General features: G+C 40.4%; 1 protein-coding gene across 3 annotated transcripts; it reads left to right on the forward strand.

Annotated features, from left to right (window-relative positions):
• Positions 1 to 1,236: 1,236 nt before the first annotated feature.
• On the forward strand, positions 1,237 to 20,860 carry RBFA (ribosome binding factor A). Of its 3 annotated transcripts, none has more exons than XR_014579880.1 (8): positions 1,237 to 1,427; positions 1,878 to 1,920; positions 3,154 to 3,330; positions 5,939 to 6,051; positions 7,248 to 7,332; positions 10,446 to 10,516; positions 12,257 to 18,281; positions 18,465 to 20,860. XR_014579880.1 is itself a non-coding variant. In XM_083824478.1 (7 exons), the coding sequence occupies exons 1-7, from the start codon at positions 1,297 to 1,299 to the stop codon at positions 12,645 to 12,647; spliced, it is 1,011 nt and encodes a 336-aa protein (XP_083680604.1). In that variant the 5' UTR covers positions 1,237 to 1,296; the 3' UTR covers positions 12,648 to 20,860. The 3 variants fall into 3 exon arrangements, 1 of the variants encoding a protein (XP_083680604.1); XR_014579881.1 differs by having other exon boundaries at positions 12,257 to 13,192; positions 19,957 to 20,860; XM_083824478.1 differs by having other exon boundaries at positions 12,257 to 20,860.
• Positions 20,861 to 21,536: the final 676 nt, after the last annotated feature.

Consider the following 21,536-nt stretch of genomic DNA (forward strand, 5'->3'; position numbering starts at 1 on the left):
AATTCATTTAAATAACAAAAAGTGATTCTGTGTGAAAAAGATCCATATTTTCTCATGAACTTCAGTGAAAAACTCGAGTCGAGTCTTAAATTGGTACTATTCATGCTGCTTGCATCCTCTTAGAATTGCACATCAACATAACACTGAATCGAAGGACATTTTAATCATTACATAGCCCTGTATTCTGGTGCCACTCATGACCTACAGTAAACTGCGGCAAACTGCAGACAGCATTTTAGACCAACTGCTCCTGAAAGTCCAGCAGCAACGAAACTATTCTCTCTTTGGAGAATAATTTGCAAGGCCTTTGCTGGTACGGTCTTCTTATAGAAATGTAGCAACCGCATTTATTTTCACTTCTGGGATAACTCAGTTATGCAAATAAGCGAGCCTGTGCATAAATTGTCTGCACAGGGCTTGGGGTTGGCTATGTGTGGCAGGAGTCTGAATTTTCCCCCATTTTTTCCATGGATTTTCCATGTCACACAGACACATTCCCAAGTGACAATTCAGTGCTATCAAAACTGGCCTGTGGGTTCATTTTTTGTTGTATCACCCCTTTGTTGCTGTTGTGGTTTACCCCTTGCAGGCACGCAGGCAGCTCAGCACCACACAGCTGCTCACTCACTTTCCTTACGTAGGATGGTGGAGAGAATCAGCAAAGTAAAGTGGGTTGAGATAAAGACAGTTTACTAGGTAAAAGCAAAAGCCGTGCATGGAAGCAAAGCAAAACAAGGAGTTCATTTGTTACTTCCCATCAGCAGGCAGGTCTTCAGCCGCTTCCAGCAAACCACGGCTCGCCATGTACTACAGTTTCTTGGGAAGACAAATGGCATCACTCTGAATGTGACCCCCCTTCCTCTTTCTTTACTCCAGCTTTTATTGCTGAGCACGAGGTGATACGGTATGGATGATCTCTTGGTCGGTTTGTTCTGGCTGTGTCCCCTCCCAGGTCCTGGTGCACCCGCAGCCTCCTCGCTGTCGGGGCAGCAAGAGAAGCACAAAAATCCTTGGCTCTGTGTAAGCATTGCTCTGCAACAACTAAAAACATCGCTGTTATCGCCAAAAAAAACATCAGCATCTTGTGAGCCTCTGGGAAGAAAAACCGACTCTATCCCAGCCAAAACAGCGACCCGGCAGCAGGCCGCCGTCGCCTCAGCGGGGCGGGGCCCTGTGGCACCTCGCCGCCCCAGGGGGCAGGCGCTCAGCCCGGGGCTGCCGCGCCGGCAGGGGGAGCCAGCGCCCCTCAGGAGCCGCCGCCGCCGGTTGCTCCCGCGGCCGGGCCGCGCCGGGGGCATGTGGCGGAGCGGGGCGGTGGCGGGCGCGGTGCGGCGGGCGGCGGGGCCGGCCTGCTGCCGGGCGCTGCGCAGCTCGGCCGCCTCGTGCGGCTCCAGGAACCTGCTGAAGAAAATGCTCCACAAGAACAAGTAGGTGCGGGGCCGAGGGGGCCGGGCCTCGCCCGCCGGAGCTCCGCGTAGCCGAGGGCCGGGGCGAGGCTCTCGGTCTGCGCTGCCGTCGGCCGCCTCCTGGGGGCCGCCTCACGCCGGGCCTGGGGAACCAACGGGCTCCTGCGGTGACCGGGCTGGGGCCGCCCGGGCTCGCGGGCACACGGGGAGGGCGAGGCCGGTTGTAGTTATCCCACAGTACGGAAACGTTAGCGCTTGTCTCCCCCTTGCCCCCCTGGTGTAACTTCTGCTGTGGACGGGAAGCATCGCTGCGTGTCACCCTAATGCGTAAACGTTATGGGGGAAACTGGAAATGTAGCGGCGCGGCTGTGTGTGTGTCTTCAGGCAGGTGACGTTTTAATTAAGCAGGGTACCCATTATTTCTCTGAGTTGATGAAAGATAAAACTGTGTGCCTCTCCTTTTTCCAAAAGAAAGAAGTTTTGGTATGACAGCCCTACCCTGGAGTCTAAAATGGTAAGTACAGGCTTCTAAAATGCTGTGCTCATCTCTTCCAGGGAGAACAAGCTTAAATCCTGTAACTTTGGGAAAAGCATTTTCTGGTGGAGAAAGAGCAGAATTTAATGAGTGAACGGTAGCACTTCAGTTTTACTGTGGTATGCTAGGATTGCTGCAAGAGAAGCTGTTTGTCAAGCTCTTCCCTTGACCATTTCTTCCTTTGTGCCATTTTTTAATCTGTACTAGCACCAGCACTTCCCTTCGTGGTTTTGAGCCTGTATCAAAAAACTGGTCTAGGTTAAAACTTCTGTATAGACACTTAGTTTTAATCCAGATCATTTCCCAGTAAGGTTCTCAGCAAGTCTTGGGTGCATATAACCTGTGCCTAGCACAAATAAGGGGATACACTACAAGAGAAAGCAGACAGTTTCTTATGTAAGTGGCATTGTTACTTTGTGGCAGCAAAAACAAACAAAAAAGAAACAGTGGCCAAGTGGGACAAAGTTGCTTTTTGGTCAAGTACAGCATTGTGGTCTTCTCCTGTAAGAAGTGTAGGAGTACGTGGAGTAGATGTTCTGTGGATCCTTTCGGAAGAAGTGTCTGTTACATGGTTGCCTGTGATTTCAAGGAACTAGGTTTAATGATCCAGGAAATCTTATCCAGACCAGTTTTCGTATGCTGAAAATGATAGTGTGCATGCTAGAAGTATCAGTGATTTGCACATGCTAGAAGTATCAGTGGCTGGATTTGCTTTCAGTTCTTACTGGTGGGAGGCAAATTCAGATCAGCAGTCTGGAGACGGTGGTACCAGTCACAGAATGACAGGCCTCTGACTTCATTGCCTTTAATTACTGGATATGCTGGGATTTCTTTAACTTCTAGTTACAATTGTTCTCACAGATCTCTGTGTGGGCAAACCACGCTGCAAAAAATAAGTGCATGAAACTTACCTAGAAAACAAATTATGTTTGGTTTTCAAGCAATCAATGTTTTTCAGTTAACACCAGCTATATTTTAGAAAACTGATTTATTGAGCTACAAAATAGTAAAGTAAGAAATTTTGACTGTAGTACATAAAGGTCAAAGATTTTATCAGTAGAAATATTCTTTACTGAAACATCTGATACATAAGACCTGTATAAAGCTATGACAGCTGCAACAATGCCATTCTAAGACTATACTTAGAGGTACAAAACTATATATAATTTCCTAATGTAAATTTGGAACAACTGTTTGTTTGTTTGTTCTAAGATGTACGAACCAACCAATTTGGCCTCTGTAATGAAAGATGACCATACCAAAACTAGGAAAGAAGATACCGTACGCTGTAGAGTCTTGAATAGTCTTATTCATAAAGCTGTGTCAGAGATGATGAGTACCGGTGAAGTTAATCAAGAGCTTCATGACCTCAAGCTGGAAATCTGCAAGGCAAGTGAAAAAAGCTACAGTTTCTGTTGAGCAGCTGTGACTACAACCTGAGGCTGGTGTGTTGTGCTGAAGGAGCCCCCAGGTATTGTGATGCATGCAGGAAGAGTTTTGCAGCATTGCTGCTGCACAGCAAAATGAGCCTCAGTTCACCTTTCATGTAAGGAGAGTTTTGCCACTGTTGCACCTCATTTAGTAGACCTTTGTCAGTATAATGCTAATGCCACTTAGGCCAACTAAAAAATGGTGTTGCTGGTATGTTTGTTTTTCCTGTTATTTGTACATGTACAATTTGTATTGCCCTTTCAGAAGGAGGAGCCTGATTTTTACCAACACAAATGTATCTTTCCAGGAGTCTTTATGCAGCTGCGTGAGAGCTTATTCATCCTTGAGTCCCTTACCAGCTTCATTATGACCTAAATGGGTCATGAGCTTAGAGCAAAAAAGTCAAGACTTAAGACAATGGCATTGGCAAGCAAGGTTTCAGAAAGAGTTGGAATTTGTAGCTAATTGTGTCTCATTTTGTCATAATTCACAGGTGTAAAAAGGATGTTACAACTGTGATTCAGGAACTAAGTCAGTCTCCATATTCTTGTTTACTGTCAGTAGTTTTTTCTCTATGTCTGCTGTTCTTTTCAAATGAAATGATAAAAATGTCAAGCTCAAAAGCTTGGCAGACTTAGCTTATTTGGTTAGAAATGTGGAAAAAAAATCATACATCATAACCGCATCTATGACAAAACGTTTGTCATTTACAATTGAAATGGATCTTTTTATTGGCTGATTTCATTCTGTCTTCAAACAAATTATTAAAATTACATGGGTGAAGTTAATTTTTTTTGGATCAGTATGTGCATTGTCCTACACACCATATTTCTCTGTAGGGCTTTAGGGATTGCTTGTCTAACCCTGATGGCACATAAAAATACTGGCTGTTGTCAGCAAGCCACAGTGCTTTCAGGAGACATTGCTGTAAATGAAACAACATATTTAACTTAAAAGTGAGGGAAAGAAACAGCCTTTTTCGAAATGTAGTGGAGATTTCTTTATAACAGTATAGTGCTTATCGTTCCTGTAGCACTGAGTCTTGGTCCTAATTTACTCTTATGCTAATTCTGATCTGATATTGTTACTTTCATTATAGAATCATAGAATAAAGTTTGATCACGCTTAAGATCATCTAGTCCAACTAACCTAGTTCTAAAGTCCACCATTAAACCACGCTACTAAGTTCTAAATCTACATGTTTCTTGAAGACCCCCAGGGATGATGACTCAACCATTTCCCTGGACAGCCTGTTCCAATGCAGCACAACACTTGCAGTAAAGAAATTTCTCATGATATCCAACCGAAACCTCCCCTGGTGCAACTTGAGGTCATTTTCCCTCTTCTTGTCACTGGGTGCTTGGGAGAAGAGCCCAGTCCCCACCTTGTTATAGCCTCTTTTAAGATAATTGTACAGTGTGATAAGGTCTCCCCTGAACCTCCTTTTCCACAGGCTAAACAACCCCAGTTCCCTCAGACACTCCTCATAAGACCTGTGTTCTAGAGGCCTTGCTAGCTTTTTTGCTGTTCTCTGGGCACACGCCGTCACCTCAATGCCCTTCTTGTAGTGAGGGACCCAAAGCTAAACACAGTATTCAAGGTTGACTTTACCAGAGCCAAAGACAGAAGGACAATCATTTCCCTAGTCCTGCTGGCTACACTATTTCTGATACAAGCCAGGATGCCATTGGCCTTCTTGGCCACCTGAGCACACTGCTGGCTCATGATCACCAAGCTGTCAACTAATACCCCCAGGTCCCTTTCTGCTGAGCAGCCTGCCAGCCACTTTTTCCCCCAGCCTGCAGCATTGCATGGGGTTGTTTGCCCCAAGTGCAGGACCCAGCACTTAGCCTTGTTGAACCTCATACAGTTGGCCTCGGCCCATCAGTCCGGCCTATCCAGATCCCTCTGCAGAGTCCTCTTACCCTTGAGGAGATAACACTCGTGCCCAACTTGGTGTCTGTAAACTTACTGAGGGTGCACTCGATCCTCTCATCCAGATCATTGATAAAGATACTGAAGAGAATGGGCCCCAGTACTAAGCCCTGGGAGACACCACTAGTGACTGTCCTCCAGCAATTAACTCCATTCACCACGACTCTTTGGGCCCAGCTACCCAGCCAGTTTTTAATCCAATGAAGCACACACCTGTCCAGGCCTTGAGCAGCCAGTTTCTTCAGGAGAATGCTGTGGGAAATGGTATCAAAAACCTTACTGAAGTCTAGATAGACCACATCCACAGCCTTTGAGATGGTAGTACCCTCATGTTGACTAAATATAGCGCTGTCAGTAACATGGAGGTGTTGACATTTAAATTCACTGGGCAGTGAATTGCATAAATAAAAAAAAAGGTCTTCAGGTACTGAACATAAACCATAGCTCTGTGAAGGCACCGTGTAATTTTGGTTCTTAGAAGCAGGGATGAAAGAACACTTTCTCTTCAGAATTTAGATATCTAGTTTGAGTCACTGCATGTTTATTCATGAACCAGAGGCTTTGTTGTATATGAAGTGTGTATGTGCGTATATAGATGCAAAGTTTTAAAGTCACATTTGTCTTTTTGCAGGTTTCCCTGGCATCAAACTTCTCAGCATGTCGTGTGTACTGGAATCCTGCTGCTGTTACAGAGAATGAAAGTTATGTTGAAGGTTTACTGCAGAAGAGTGCTCCACGTATACGGTACTGCCATGTGATGAACAGTTAGACTGCTTCATAAATTCCTAGCTGTGTTATAGTAACAAATGAGTATTTCTGACTGTCTACATCTGACCTGTTAGGATGCTTTTGTATTTTATACATTTGGAGTCAGAGCATCTCCTGTGATGAGCCTCACAGGGCTGGATGGCTGTGTCAGACCAGCTGTGAATTCTCCCAGTGGAGTGCAGCTGGTTTACTTGGTTTCTCTGCTTTCATAGGTTTGGACTGAACTGAGCAGAAAGAAAGAGGAGTTTGGCTAAAGTAGCACTTCATTATACCAGTGATGGTGGCCTGAATATGCTGTACTTAACAGTAGGTCAGAATGTGATGCTGCACAAGAGGATTGGCAATTACAGTGGTTATCTCCGTACAGGCTCATTGTGCAATTCTGATCACTAGAGACACATTGGACCTCTAGAAGGGATGACTGATTTTATAGAAATCCTTCACAATACTCAAGACAAAACAAAAATGTTACCATGTATTGATACATTTACTCATTTCTGGTGGAGGGTTCAATGAGTTTTCAGGATACCATGGAGACTTCTGTCTCCCTCTGTGCATGGCTTAACCCTCTGCTATCCAGCCAGTCTGTTGGAAGATCAGGATTTCACCCCATGGGGAAGGTGTCATTGAAGCATAATTGTAGGTCTATTTCTTTTTCCTCTGTTTCCCGAGGCCTGTAATTCCTGCTCCATCACAATGGCCTCCTTTACTCTCAACAGCTTCCACACTTTGAGCAGGAATGTTGCTGGCTGGGAAGATGACAAGGGAAGCTCAGTCAGTCCCTCTTGCAGCTACCATGTAGGGCTAGTTGTCTTGCCATGCTGTGAGGGCTCTATCCCACCACTGTTCTCACTGTTACAGTGGGGATGAGGAAGCCAAATCAGGATTGGAAAGACTTGAACCAGCCTGTGCATATAGGAGACAAATCTAATACCATCACTACTTAGGGATCTACAGCTAATAGTTTTTGTATGTTACACATTCAGAGTTGGGATTTTGCAGTGATGTTATTTAGTGCCTTTGCACTAACCAGAATGGATACAGGTCAGACTGTTAAGTTTTGCAATCTGGATCTTTAAATGTGTGGTACTGTTAGAATTAATTTAATGTATTTTACCTTTCCTCGAGGTGCTGTACTGTTATTCATACTGGTGAATGTTGTATTTTTGCAGGTATCTCCTGATGAGTCAGCAAATTTTAGGAAATGTACCCCCGATAGTATTTGTAAAAGACAAAGAAGCTGCAGCTGTAAAAAAGGTAATTGTAATCCTTGACTCAACGTACAAATATCATGCAGATGTAGGACTTAGATATCATAATGTTTAGGAATACTGAGAAAGCTGATATATTAATTGCTACATTAAAAATCAGTCTTTGTCTATGCTCGTTGTACTTCATGTTCCAAAGCGTTTTAGCAAAGAATCTTTAGTAAGATTCATGATTATATACAATGTAAAAGAACCTTTGCAGCCATTGCCTCATTAACTTTTTTTTGAGGCTACTATTAAAACTTCTGATGTGAGAAGCTTGTGACAGATAATTAATTAGGCTAAAAAATAAATCCTAAAAAATGATATTACATTTTTAAGGAATAATACATGTTAGTCAATATATGGGCATACGTGATTATGTATAAAATGAGGTCTGAGGAGCTGTCTTCCATATTTTAAATATTATGTGTTTTTAAAATGTCAGTGAATCTAATCCGTGATTTTTAGTTTTAGTTTTCTTACCCCAACCTTTTTCCATTTGTGAATTGTTATAATGTTTCTGGGGAAAGGCATATCTTTGCATAGAGGATGTAAGCTCACTCATACTATTTTTTCTCCCTTCTTTTTAACTTACCTTTATTATTTGTTGGGGGATCCTGTTGTTTCTCCTAGTAGAATGGGTCTCACCAGACATCTGAGATTCACTCAGAGAGTCGACTCTTAATTAAAGCAGCAAGAATTTAGCGGTACTTATATATCAGTTCAAGCTGGGTGCCTCTAAGGAGGGACCCTGCTCAAAATTTTCCATGGGTTCTTGTACCTGTACAATCTTTTTTTGTCCTCTATAGTCCAATCAGTTCTCAGCACATATACGTTATGTTCCTTCAGAATGGTGGTTCTTTGTTGCAGGGCAGGATGGGTTCTCTTACTGCCCACAGCAGGGTGGCTTCTGTTATCTCGGCAGGCTCTGATCTGGTGCAGCCCTTGGTCAATACATCCCCCCTTTCCCTGTTGGCGCCACCCAGTACCCACACAATGCCATTCACAGTTGCTCAGTCACCACTACATACCAGGTTCAGCTGATGCAGAGCTCATGCTGTGGTCTAAGGCATCACTAAATTTCCTCTACTAACGTGAAACAATAGCTACCTGAATTCCTTATATACCAGCAGCTTGTTTCTCCGAATACTCATTTTCTATCATGGTGTGGAAATAGTTTTAGAATAATGTTATTTGGAAATTCACTGTTACTAGGACAGTGAAGTGAGAATCCTGGAAGAGAAGAGTGACACCAATGAGTGAAATTATGTGCAAAATTGCCTCCTGAAGCTGTTGATGTGAATTTAAAGGACATTAGGTGAAAAGAGTATGTTCACATTTCTGTGCCCTGAAGTGCCTTATTCTTAGATGTGTTACTATTGTGACCATCATATGTAAATTCTGTTAATTACTTATGGGCTCATGTAGTGCATATTAGCAGAGCTGGAAGAAATAACAAAGCTTCATACTCTCTAGAAATGCAGTAAAATGGCTAGAACTTTTATTGGTGAAAAATTCTGATACTTTGATGACAGTGTACTGATCCACAGTGCAGATCTTTTTAACCTACGTTAGCACAAGAATAAAAATGAACTAAACACTTCTGGAGGCTGTTTGTATTTGTTCATACTCTCCACCTAATCACCACAAGAATTTTTACACAACCTACCTGTGATTATGGAAGTGCTTTGTTTACAGTCACTGTGTTATTAACTTATCTAGATGGAGCTACAAATAGATATTCCTGCAGGCCCTACCTTTCAGGTTGATTATTATGGAACCTGTTTTGTTAATCAGTGTATCTCAAACTTCTTTAAACAACCACTTACTCTTTTTGAAGATGAAAAACCCTTGGACCACCTTACCTTGAAGTTGTTTGAAGCACAGGCACCCAGAAAGTTAACCACTCAAGAAGTGCAAAATCCCTCCATATATAGCTCCTATCAGTGAATGGCACTAGAAAGCACTTGGATGGATCGTATTTTCATACTTTGAAGACCATCAGATGTATGTAATCTACAGATTCAAATAACAGGGCTTGAAATAACATAGCCGAAACTTTTTTAAGCTTTGCAAGAGAGAAGGAACATACTATTCAACTCTCATTAAAAGGATTAAACCCTGAATTAGAAGGGAAGGAATGCAAAGAAAAGAAGGAATAAAAGTTTTGAATGAGATAAACTGTACCTAATTGTGAAAAGTTTGTCGTTACTGAATATACTAGATTTTTAGCATTTACTGGTTATATATTAAAAGGGAACTTGGAACTCCCCTATAATAGAGACAAAAACTTGCAGAAATTGAAAAGAAACAGGCTGAGGGAGTTGGTGTATTTCAGCCTGGAGAAGAGAAAGCTCTTGGGACACCTTATAGTGGCCTTCAAGTACCTAAAGTGGGGTGACAAGAAAACTGGAGAGGAACTCTTCCAGGGAGTGTAGTGATAGGACAAGGAGTAATGGCTTTAAACTAAAAGAGGGGAGATTTATATTATATATAAGGAAGAAATTATTCACTCAGAGGGTGGTGAGGCACTGGAGCAGGTTGCCCAGAGAAGTTGTGGATGCCCCATCCCAGGAAGTATTCAGGGCCAGGTTGGATGGGGCTTTGAGCAACCTGGTCTGGTGGGAGGTGTCCCTGCCTATGGCAGGGGGGCTGGGATTAGATGATCTTTAAGGTTCCTTCCAAACCATTCCATACCTCTGTGAAATCCCGGTGTAAGGATGGTATGAAAAATGATTTGGAAGGCTGAAGTAAGACCATATAAAAAAAAAAAATTACATCTATCACACAATCCCTAACCAGCTGTTCAGAATATACATAAGGCAAAAAAAACCTTGTGAGAATAGTAACCCATGGCTCAGTTATACTATTTGACACAAACTTCCTATTCACAAGATCTGATGTGATGTAAATTCAGCTTACAGCCAGTGAAGAATTATACCCTAACATATATTTTGCAGTAGTGAAATGTAAATGGAGGAAAAAGCTATTTTGAAATGGTTTTGCTAAGTATTCTAACGTAGAAAAAAACATACTGTTTTGTATTTGTTTCTTGTAGAGGTATGAACAAAGTAATTTAGTACAGTGACTTTAATATGTATTGTCTTTGTGTATTTACAGGTTGAGGAATTATTGTCAATTGCTGATTTTGGACCTGAAGAAGAAAATATATTATCTCAAAATGATTCCAGGTGAGTTTTTTGAATTAAAATAATACAAATGTCCATTTTCATCTCTGTTGACCAGCTTAAAATAGGGTATTATTTGGCATGACACAAAGTTTATTTTAATTAGATGTGTATATTTTTGTTATCTCAGAGTTCAGCAACGTGTTGTAAGGAAATAAAAGGTAGAAAAGAGACTTTATGGAAGACCGTACAAATTAGGGGCCTTTTATTAAAAGAAAAAAAAAAAACAAAAAAACTAGGACAAAATATGTAATCATCCCAGAAAATCAGTGGCGTTTTAATTTGTTCTTTAAGCTTTCTTTGCTAACATCACACCCATTTATTAAAATTGAGAGAAAATATTTCTTACTGTATATGCTCTAGTCTACTTTCATATTTTAGTGCAGACACACTTTTATAGGTTATTTTTTCTGTGGTTCTTGTGCACAGGTACCTTGCTGCAGGTTTGCAAACATAGAAAGGGTTTTGTATAAAAGTGGACCTCTGTTAAGCTTGAAAAATGACTGAATTGTCATTTGTAACTGTATACTGTACTGTATATGCTTTTGGAGGCAACTAACCCATAAAGTGATGTCAGAACATAGTTCTAAAAATCAGCTGTGTTTAACATCTATACTTGAAGCAACACAGTCATAAGACCTTTTTACTTGCAGACCCAATACTTATTCTGGTATTAGTATCTTAACTTTTATTAGAGAAGTATTTTTGGAACTTCTTAGAATTCAAGATTCACTGTGTTTGCAATCGTTAAACATTTAAAAAAAATGTTTCAGAGCAGTAATATTTGTTTCTTGCTGTTAGTCTTCTCATGAGAATAAAAGCCTTATATTTACCAATATAAATAGATTGCTCGCCTTCCATTTGTCCACTTTTTTACTGGCATAAGTTTGGATTGTTATACTTGTGCATAGAATCATGGAATCATAGAATGCTTTGGATTGGAAGGGACCTTAAAGATCTTCTAATTCCATGCCATGGGCAGGTACACCTTCTATCAGACATACCTGCATACATTTTAGTGATCAATCTCTCTAAATTAACAAAATGTTACTTAATTTAGCATTCTTCTATGAGGGATTTTTGGCTCTTGAGGGACAATGATGATCTACTAGCATAATGATTATTTGAACTGGATGCTCAAAACCAGGAGCCTTCTACTGGTGTGCTGTAGTCTGTTGGTAGAAATGACTTTTCAGACTTTAATGCCTCATAGGACTGTTTATCAGTTGCAAATCAGAACTTGCTTCTTGGGGGAAATTGCTTGTTGTGACAGACTTTTCCACAGGGCACCTAACAGCTTGTTCTATTTGTATCTCGTGGGAATACTTCTGTCTAGCTTAAGGTGCTACATGGACATTGGTATGTGTGTCTGATGTGTGCTAGGCACAGGCAGCTGTTTTTCACTTCTTGAAAAAGCTAGGAGTGGTCTAACTTCCTTGGGGCTCCCAGATCCAGTGCTCACTCTGGAATGAAATTTTAATCTGGAATGTAGTTGTTTGCCCCCCCCCCCCCCCCGAATCTGTTGAAATGCTGACCAGATTATACATAGCCAGTCCACACATAGTGCAGTGGTATTGCTTACTTCTTAACATAAGGAGCACAATGCTGAACACAGGTCATTAATAAAGTCAAACTGAAAAATCCAGTTTATTTGTAGGTTCCTCAAGTTGTCCCAGTTTGTATTGTTCCTTAAATTATATGCAGGGGGGAAAAATACATCTATTTTTTTTTTCCTTTCCACAGTAAACCATTCTCCTCAGCAACCCAATCTTCTGATTCACCCATGCGGTCTAATCTTTTTGGTATTGATCATGAACTGCTGAATAAGCAGATAATGGACTACAAAAGACTGAAAGTGTCAAGAGGTACAGAAAGCATTTGCTGGACACAAAAACAGGAGCAGCAGCTGTCAAAGATTCAAAAGAAAATGAAAAAGAAAAAGACGAGAAATCCTCCTGATGATGACATCACACCACAGAAACACTTACTGGACAGATACGAAGCTGATTATTTGGATGATAACACTGATTCAACCTCAGACTATGAAATAGAAGATGAATTACAGGAAGAGGTAAATGAATTGGAGGCAGGTGATGGCAAAACTCAAAGTCAGCCTCCTGTTAAACTGAAATGAAGTGGAAAAAGACACTGTTTGAAATGGAGGTTGACAACGGTAAACATAATTAATTAAATAAATAAAACACTGGAAGATTACTTTTGTATAGCCTGTTTACCACTTTCTCTTTCAAAAAAGATGTTTGCCACACATGGAGGTTTGCTAGCACAAGATGGTATGTAAGAAAAGTTAAAATGGTGTTTGTGACATTCTGTTAAGCAGCTTTAAAGCAGACACAGTTGTAGCGATTCCAGCTAGACAGCAGTTTTTAATAACAAAACATACATAGTGCAACACTGTATGCTGAAACTTGTTGCAGTTCTGTTATTTCCAATAAAATTATTGCTTCTGTGAAGAAATTTTATTTTATTTATTTTTTCAGTAATCTGGGTAAGAATAATTTCTAAGTGATGGTACCTGCTATTTCAAGATCAGGTCAGGAAGGAAGAGGGAAATGAAATACTGATAGTGGAGTTCAAAGAGCAGCCTTCAGCACAGGAAGACCAGAAGAGGATGTTCTCTAGGGATCCTAGTCTAATGGGGGGGACTCATTCCACAAGAAGGTAAAACCCATTGAGGCTATGGCCAGTAAAGTTACAACCGTGAAAGAAAAATCAAGTTATTTATGTTAATATTTAGAAAATGACAATTGTGCAAAGAGAATTGTAACCAGAAAAGAATGGAGAACTGCTGACCTCTTGAGAAAAATTGGGCAAAGCACTGACTGTGACTGAAAAAATGTACTGAAAACTCAAAGGTGGAAAAAAAGGAGCAAGGAAGAGTGCCTCAGTAACTGTTTAAGATTTAGAAATGAATAAGGAATCATATAAAATTGGGAAATGGCACTTCTTGGATATATTGACCTTTTATTAAGGTTAGGATAGGGTTAGGGTTAGGTTAGGTTTGAGTTAGGGTTAAGGTTATGGATAGGGTTAGGGATTTGGGTTAGGGTTAGGTTAGGGTTACGATTTAGTTATGGTTAGGGTTTATGTTAGGGTTAGGTTAGGGTTTATGGTTAGGGTTAAGGCTAGGTTAGGGTTAGAGGTTATGGGTAGGGTTAGATTAGGGTTAGGGTTAGAGTAAGGGTTCGGGTTCAGGTTAGGGTTGGATTAGCGTTAGGGTTAGGTGTAGGGTTGGATTAGAATTTCGGTTAGGGTTAGGGTTTGGGTTAGTGTAAAGGTTGGATTAGGGTTAGGGTTAGAGTTACGTTTAGATTTAGGGTTAGAGTTAGGGTTAGGTTTAGGTTTAGCATTATGTTTAGTGTTTGTATTAGGGCTAGGATTGGATTATAATTGCAATTAAAGTTAGGGTTAGAGGTACGGTTAGAGTTTGGGTAAGGGTTCGAGTTAGAATTACGGTTAGGGTTAGGCTGAGGGTTAGGGTTAGTGTTAGGTCTTGGAATGGATTAGTTTCACTTAGGGTTAGTGTTAGGATATGTTTTGGGTTTAGAGTTAGGTTTAGGGTTACGGTTAGGGTTTAGGTTGGATTTGGGATTAGGGTTAGGGTTGGATTAGAGTTAGCGTTAGTCTTTAGAGTTAGGTTTAGGTTTAGCGTTAGGGTTATGGTTAGAGTTAGGGTTTGGGTTAGGGTCAGGGCTAGGATTGGATTAGAGTTGGGATTAGGGTTAGAATTTTAGGTAGGGTTAGGGTTTGTGTTAGGGTAAGGGTTAGGGTTAGGGTTATGGTTACGTCTAGGGTTGGATTAGAGTTTCAGTTAGGATTAGGGTTAGCATTAGGTTTTGTGTTAGGGTTATGGTTAGGGTTAGCGTTAGTTTTAGAGTTACGTCTGGGTTAAGGCTAGGATTGGATTAGAGTTGCTAGTAGGGTTATGGTTAGAGGTAGGATTTGGGTTAGGGTTATGGTTCTTGGTGGATTAAAATTACGGTTAGGGTTAGGGTTTGGGTAAGGGTTAGGTTTAGAGTTAAGGTTAGCATTAGGATCAGGGTTTGGGTCGGGTTAGCTCTAGAGTTAGGGCTAGGATTGGATTAGAGTTGGGATTAGGTTTAGAGTTAGGAGTTGGGTTGGGGTTATGTTTAGGGTTAGGGCTAGGATTTGTTTTAGGGTTAGGGTTAGCTTTAGGTCTAGATTTACATCTAGGATTGGATTGGAGCTGAGATTAGGGTTAAGGTTAGGGTTAAGGTTAGGGCTAGGTTTAGGGTTATGGTTAACATTAGGGGTCGGTTAAGGGTAAGGGATAGGGTTAGAGTTTGGTCTAGGGTTAGGACTAGGATTGGATTAGAGTTGCAGTTAGGGTTAGGGTTAGGTTTAGTGTTTTTTTGTGTTGTTATGGTTACAGTTAGGTTTATGGTTATATTTAGGGCTAGGTTTGGATTAGGTTTAGGGTTGGATTAGGAATAGGGGTTAGGGTTTTGGTTAGGGTTAGGGGTACTGTTAGGGTTAGGGTTTGAGTTAGGGTGAGGGTTAGGGCTGGATTAGGATTAGGGTTAGAGTTAGGGTTAGGGTTACAGTCAGGGTTATGGTTAGGTCTAGGGTTAGGTCTAGGATTGGATTAGAATTGTAATTAGGGTTTGGTTTAGAGGTATGTTTAGGGTTCGGGTAAGGGTTAGGGTTACAATTAGGGTTAGGGTTAGGATTAGGTTTCTGGGTTAGGTCTAGAGCTAGGGCTAGGATTGGATTAGAGTTGCAAATAGGGTTAGGGTTAAGGTTTTGTTGGGGTTAGGGTTAGGTTTTTGGTTAGGGTTAGGGCTAGGATTACGGTTAGGTTTAGGTTTAGGGTAAGGTTTAGGGTTAGTATAAGGGTTAGGGTTAGGTTCAGTTTTAGGGTTAGGGTTCAGATTAGCTTCAGAGGTGCAGTAGGGTTAGGGTTCGTGTTTGGGTTACTGTTAGGGTTAGAATTAGGGTTCGGGTAAGGGTTAGGATTAGGTTTGGATTATGGTTAGGTTTAGCATTAGGGTTCAGGTTCGGGTAGAGCTAGGGTTAATGTCAGGGCTAGGGTTAGGTTTGTGCTACATATAGGTTTATATGTAGGTTCTGGATTAGGGTTAGGGTTAGTTTCAGGGTTTTGTTAGGGTTAGTGTTCTGGTTTGAGTAGTGTTCATGATCAGGTTAGGGTTATGGTTATGTTTAGGTTTAGTATTACGTTTGGGTTATGGATAAATTTAGAGTTAGGTTCAGGATTAGTTTTAGTGTTAGTGTGTTAGTGTTACGATTAGGTTTAGGGTTACGGATAGGGTTAGGTGTAGGGTTGGAATAGAGTTTCAGGTAGGGTTAGGGATAGGGTTACGTTTACGGTGAGGGTTAGGGCTATGATTAGGATTAGGGTTGGGTCTAGGGTTGGATTAGAGTTTCAGTAAGGTTCAGGATTAGGGTTAGAGATAGGGTTAGGTCTAAGGTTTGATTAGAATTTCAGTTGGGGTTAGGGTTAGGGTTAAGGATAGATTAGGGCTCAGGTTTGGGTTAGGGTTAGGTTTAGGATTTGGATCAGATTTTGTGTTATGTTAGGGTTACATTTAGGGCTAGGGTTAGGGTTCGGGTTAGGGTTATTGTTTGGATTAGCATTAGGGTTAGGGTTAGTTTAGGGATAAGGTTAGGTCTATGGTTGGATTAGAGTTTCAGTTAGGGTTAGGAATAGGGTTACATTTAAGGTTAGTGTTACTCTTAGTTTTAGGGTTAGGGTTAGGTTTGGGTTAGGGTTAGGGTTAGGGTTAGTTTTACAGTTAGGATTAGGGTTAGGTTTAGGATTATTTTTAGGGTTAGGGTTATGGTTACGTTTAGTTTTAGGTTTATGTTTAGGTTCAGGTTTAGGATTAGGGTTCGAATTAGGGTTAGGGTTAGCGTTGGTGTTAAGGTTATGATTAGCGTTAGTTTTGGGTTATGGATAGGTTCAGGGTTAGTATTAGGGTTTGGGTTTGGGTTAGGGTTAGGCTTGGGTTATGGATAGGCTCAGGCTTAGGGTTAGGTTTAGGTTTAGGGTCAGGGTTAGTTTTAATGGTAGGGTTTGGGTTAGCGTTAGTGTTAGGTCTGGGGTTGGATTAGAGTTTCATGTAGGGCTAGGGTTAGGTTTAGGATTAGTTCTAGGGTTTGATTAGAGTTTCAGTGAGGGTAAGGGTTAGGGTTAACTTTATGTTTAGGTTTAGTGTTAGTTTTACAGTTAGATTTAGGGTTAGGTTCAGGTTTAGTGTTAGGTTAGGTTTAGGGTTATTGTTAGGGTTAGGGTTACGGTTATGGTTAGCTTTAGGTTTAGGTTAAGGGTCTGACTTGTCCTAGGGTTACGGTTAGGGTTTGGGTTAGTGTTTGCATTGGATTAGAGTTACGGTTAGGGTTAGGGCTGGATTAGAGTGACGGTTAGGATTAGGGTTAGGATCAGTGTTATGTTTAGGGTTAGGGTTAGGGTTGTGTTACAGTTAAGTTCAGGGTTAGGGTTAGGATAAGGGTTAGGGTTAGGTTTGGGTTACAGATAGGTTTAGGGTTAGGTTTAGTTTTACTGTTAGGGTTAGGGCTTGGTCTAGGTTTGGATTAGAGTTTCAGGTAGTGTTAGTGTTAGGGTTAAATTTAGGGTTAGGGTTAGGTTTATGTTTAGGGTTAGGGTTATGATTTCTTTAGTGTTATGATTAGGGTTATGGCTGAGGTTGAGTTTTGAGTTTGGATTTGTGTTATTTTTCTGGTTAGGTTTAGTGTCACGGTTAGGTTTAGTGTCACGGATTCAGTTTAGGGTTAGTGTTAGGGTTACGGATTGGTATAGGGTTAGGGTTGGATTAGAGTTAGGGTTATGATTAGGTTTGTGGTTGGGCTTGGACTATTTTACGGTTAAGATTAGGGTTAGGTTTGGATTAGGGTTATATTTGTGTCAGTGGTAGGTTTAGGGTTAGAGTTAGGGTCAGATTAACCTTTTTACAATTTTTTTTAAAGTTAGGTTTATGGATAGGGTTAGGGTTAGGTTAGGTTTAGGGATAGGGCTAGGTTTAGGGTTTTGTTAGTGTTAGCTCTAGATCTATGGTTAGGCTTAGGTCTAGGGTTAGATTTAGGGTTATGATTTTTTTAGCGTTAGGGTTATGGTTGAGTTTAGGTTTAGAATTTGAGTTAGTGTTATGTTTCTGGTTAGGTTTTAGGTGAGGGTTAGGGTTAGGATTAGGTTTAGGTTTAGATTAGGGCTAGGTTTTGTATTAGGGTTAGGGTTAAGGTTTAGGGTTAGGGTTTGGCTTTGGTTAGTGTTATGGCTAGGGCTAGGGTTAGGGTTAGGTTTAGGATTGGTGTTGTTTTAGCGTTAGGGTTGGGGTTAGGGTTGAGGCTGATTTAGAGTTTGGGTTAGTGGTATCATTTTTGTTAGGTTTAGGGTCAGTGTTAGGATTTCGGTTAGGGTTAGCTTTATTGTTGGATTACCTTTAGGGTTATAGTTAGTTTTAGGGTTAGGGATAGGGATAGGTTTAGGGATAGGTTTAGGTTTGGATTAGCATTAGGGTTAGTATTAGGGTTAGGATTTAGGCTTGATTATGTTTAGGGTTTGGTTTATAGTTAAGGTTAGTGTTGGATTAGCATTAGCATTAGGATTATGGGTTACGGTTAGGGTTAGTGTTAGGGTGATGTCGGATTTGGTTTTGAGTTAGTGTTAGGTTTAGGGTTAGGTGTGGATTAGCATTAAGTTTAGGTTTATGGCTAGGGTTAGGTTTAGGTTTAGGGTTATGGATAGGGTTAGGTTTATGGTTTTGTTAATGTTAGTGCTAGGGCTAGTGTTAGGGTTGTGATTTGTTTAGTGTTAGGATTAGGGTTATGGTTGAGGTTGTGTTTAGAGTTTGGGTTTGTAGTATGTTTCTGGTTAGATTTAAGGTTAGGGTTAGGATTAGGTTTAGGTTTAGATTAGGGCTAGGGTTAGTATTAGTTTTAGGGTTAAGATTAGGTTTAGGGTTAGAGTTAGGCTTTGGTTAGTTTTATGGCTAGGGCTAGGGCTAGTGTTAGGTTGAGTTTTGGGGTTTAGCATTGGGTTTGGGGTTCAGTTTGAGGTTGATTTAGAGTTTTGGTAAGTGGTATGGTTCTGGTTAGGCTTAGGGGCATTGTTATGTTTAGGGTTAGGGCTAGCTTTTTGGGTGGATTAGCTTTAGGGTTAAGGCTAATTTTAGGGTTTGGGTTAGTTTAAGGTTTATGGTTAGGTTTAGTCCTTCGGGTAGGGTTAGATTTAGGTTTGGATTAGCATTGAGGTTAGTGTTACGTTTAGTATTAGGATTAGGGTTAGATTATTTTTAGGGTTAGTTTTAGGCTTAGGGTTAGTGTTGAATTATCGTTAGCATTACGGTTATTGGTTAGGGTTAGGGTTACTGTTAGGGTTAGGGTTTGATTAGGGCTATGGCTAGGGTTAGGGTTAGGTTTAGGGTTAGGGCTAGAGTTAGTGTTAGTTTTCAGTTAGGTGTAGGGTTAAGTTTAGGGAATGGTAGGGGGTAGAGTTAGGATTATGGTTAGGGTTAGAGTTAGGTTTAGAGTTTGGTTAGGTTTAAGGTTTTCTTATAAAGCAATTACAATTTACTTGCACATGTGTATAAAAACAGAATTAAAATTAAAAAATGACAATTAAAACACATTCAGTTCTCTTTTAATAAACCCCGTTTAGCTTATTTTGATGTTCTTTTTACCTGTAATAACATGGAGAGGATATGGGCTATCAATGTCCATATGTTATTCATATAAAGTGTTTAAAGCTTGTTTTGAATACAGGTGGGGGTCTTACAAATATATGCATCACTTTTATTAGGATACATGTTAAAGCTGCAATTCATGTCCATACTTGCCTAACTTGAAGCATGTCCCACTGATTTTGGTGTGCTTAGTTCTCACTTTCCAGGAGTCTGTTCTTCTATTTAATTTTGATTAATTTCTCTCTGGCTCTAAAGAACAGGTAAGGAAAGTAAGAGAGAGAGAGCAAAGCCTAGGGAATGAGGTGTAGTAAAAAGGCAGCGCTATGGCAGGAGTGTTGAGCTCTGTGGTGTCTTGCAAAGAAGACAAGTTCTGTGGCTGAGATTTATGAGCTGACATGGTTTTAAGCAAGTTACCTGGGACAACCTGGTATAATTTCAAGTGAAGATTACTCTATTCTGCAGGTTCAGACAATAACTGTAGCCTTTTGTTGAATTATCTGCAATAGTAAGACTTATAAACTTTTTGTTATCTTTGGTGTATTAGTGGCTTTCCAAAGAAAGCAATGCATAAATGTCTGTTCCTGTCTCTCCCACTAAGCCAGAAGACAGTATTTATTCCATTTGACATGAGGGTTGGTAGGTGCTTTCTTTGGAACTAGACAAGGAAGTCTGTAAGTGTCTGCCTCCGCTGGTGTGTGCCTCTGGGGAGGGAGGCTTTGTTGTTTCTACTGCTTACCCTTTCAGTGAAAACTTTTGTCCAGGATTTTGCATTAGTGATGCGGTTCACAAGATGTGGTTCACAAGACCTTACTAAGTTCATTCATATTGATAACTTGTAACTGAAAATTATCATCTGATTCTGAAGAGAGGTTTAAAACAATGAGAGAGAAGGAGCTGCTACTGCTGAACTCTAGGCAGCCTACCAGCCTTCCCTCCTAAGACATGTTCTTCAGCTGCAATCAGAATAATAAGAGTCTCTTAGGAATATGGGATGGCTCCTGATGAAAGAAAACCCCAGTACAACAGAGCTTGAATTCTTCTCATGCTGACCAGATGAGGTCACAATGGCAACCACAAAATCACAGAGCATTTGAGGTGGGAAGGGACTTCTGGAGACTGTTGAGTCCAACCCCCTGCTCAAAGCAAGGTCAGCTACAAGCTGGTTGCCGAGGGCTATATCCAGTTGGGCTTCAAATATTTCCAAAGATGAAGACTCTAAAACCTTTCTCAGCAACTTGTTCCAATATTCAAACATTCCACTAATTTAAAAAAGAAAAGAAAAGAAAAGAAAAAAGATAAGAAAAGAAAAGGAAAGGAAAGGAAAGGAAAGGAAAGGAAAGGAAAGGAAAGGAAAGGAAAGGAAAGGAAAGGAAAGGAAAGGAAAGGAAAGGAAAGGAAAGGAAAGGAAAGGAAAGGAAAGGAAAGGAAAGGAAAGGAAAGGAAAGGAAAGGAAAAGAAAAGAGAAAAGAAAAGAAAAGAGAAAAGAAAAGAAAAGAAAAGAAAAGAAAAGAAAAGAAAAGAAAAGAAAAGAAAAGAAAAGAAAAGAAAAGAAAAGAAAAGAAAAGAAAAGAGAAAAGAGGAAAGGAAAGGAAAGGAAAGGAAAGGAAAGGAAAGGAAAGGAAAGGAAAGGAAAGGAAAGGAAAGGAAAGGAAAGGAAAGGAAAGGAAAGGAAAGGAAAGGAAAGGAAAGGAAAGGAAAGGAAAAGAGAAAAGAAAAGAGAAAAGAAAAGAAAAGAAAAGAAAAGAAAAGAAAAGAAAAGAAAAGAAAAGAAAAGAAAAGAAAAGAAAAGAGGAAAGGAAAGGAAAGGAAAGGAAAGGAAAGGAAAGGAAAGGAAAGGAAAGGAAAGGAAAGGAAAGGAAAGGAAAGGAAAGGAAAGGAAAGGAAAAGAAAAGAAAAGAAAAGAAAAGAAAAAAGAGGAAAGGAAAGGAAAGGAAAGGAAAGGAAAGGAAAGGAAAGGAAAGGAAAGGAAAGGAAAGGAAAGGAAAGGAAAGGAAAAGAAAAGAAAAGAAAAGAAAAGAAAAGAAAAGAAAAGAAAAGAAAAGAAAAGAAAAGAAAAGAAAAGAAAAGAAAAGAAAAGAAAAGTGTTTTCTTCAGAAAGAATTTCTCACATTTCAGCTTCTGCCTGTTGCCTCTTCTCCTGTCAAGACACCACTGAGAAGAGTCTGGCTCGGTCTTCTCTATACTTCCTGTCAGATATTTATTATAAACACTGAAAAGATCATCTCTGGATCTGTATCAATGCTGAGTTCTCTCAGCCTCTCCTTGTATGAGTGATGCTCCATGCCGAATACTGTGAACAATTAATAATTCTGAAATAAATTATC

The sequence above is a fragment of the Anser anser genome (genome assembly GCF_964211835.1).
Source record: "Anser anser genome assembly, chromosome: 2".
Lineage (NCBI taxonomy): Eukaryota > Metazoa > Chordata > Aves > Anseriformes > Anatidae > Anser > Anser anser.

Coding starts and splice junctions, on each gene's coding strand:
- RBFA (XM_083824478.1), top strand. CDS start 1,297: ATGTGGCGGAGCGGGGCGGTGGCGGGCGCGGTGCGGCGGGCGGCGGGG. Junction 3,331..5,938: donor TCAAGCTGGAAATCTGCAAG/GCAAGTGAAAAA, acceptor GTCTTTTTGCAG/GTTTCCCTGGCATCAAACTT. Junction 6,052..7,247: donor AAGAGTGCTCCACGTATACG/GTACTGCCATGT, acceptor GTATTTTTGCAG/GTATCTCCTGATGAGTCAGC.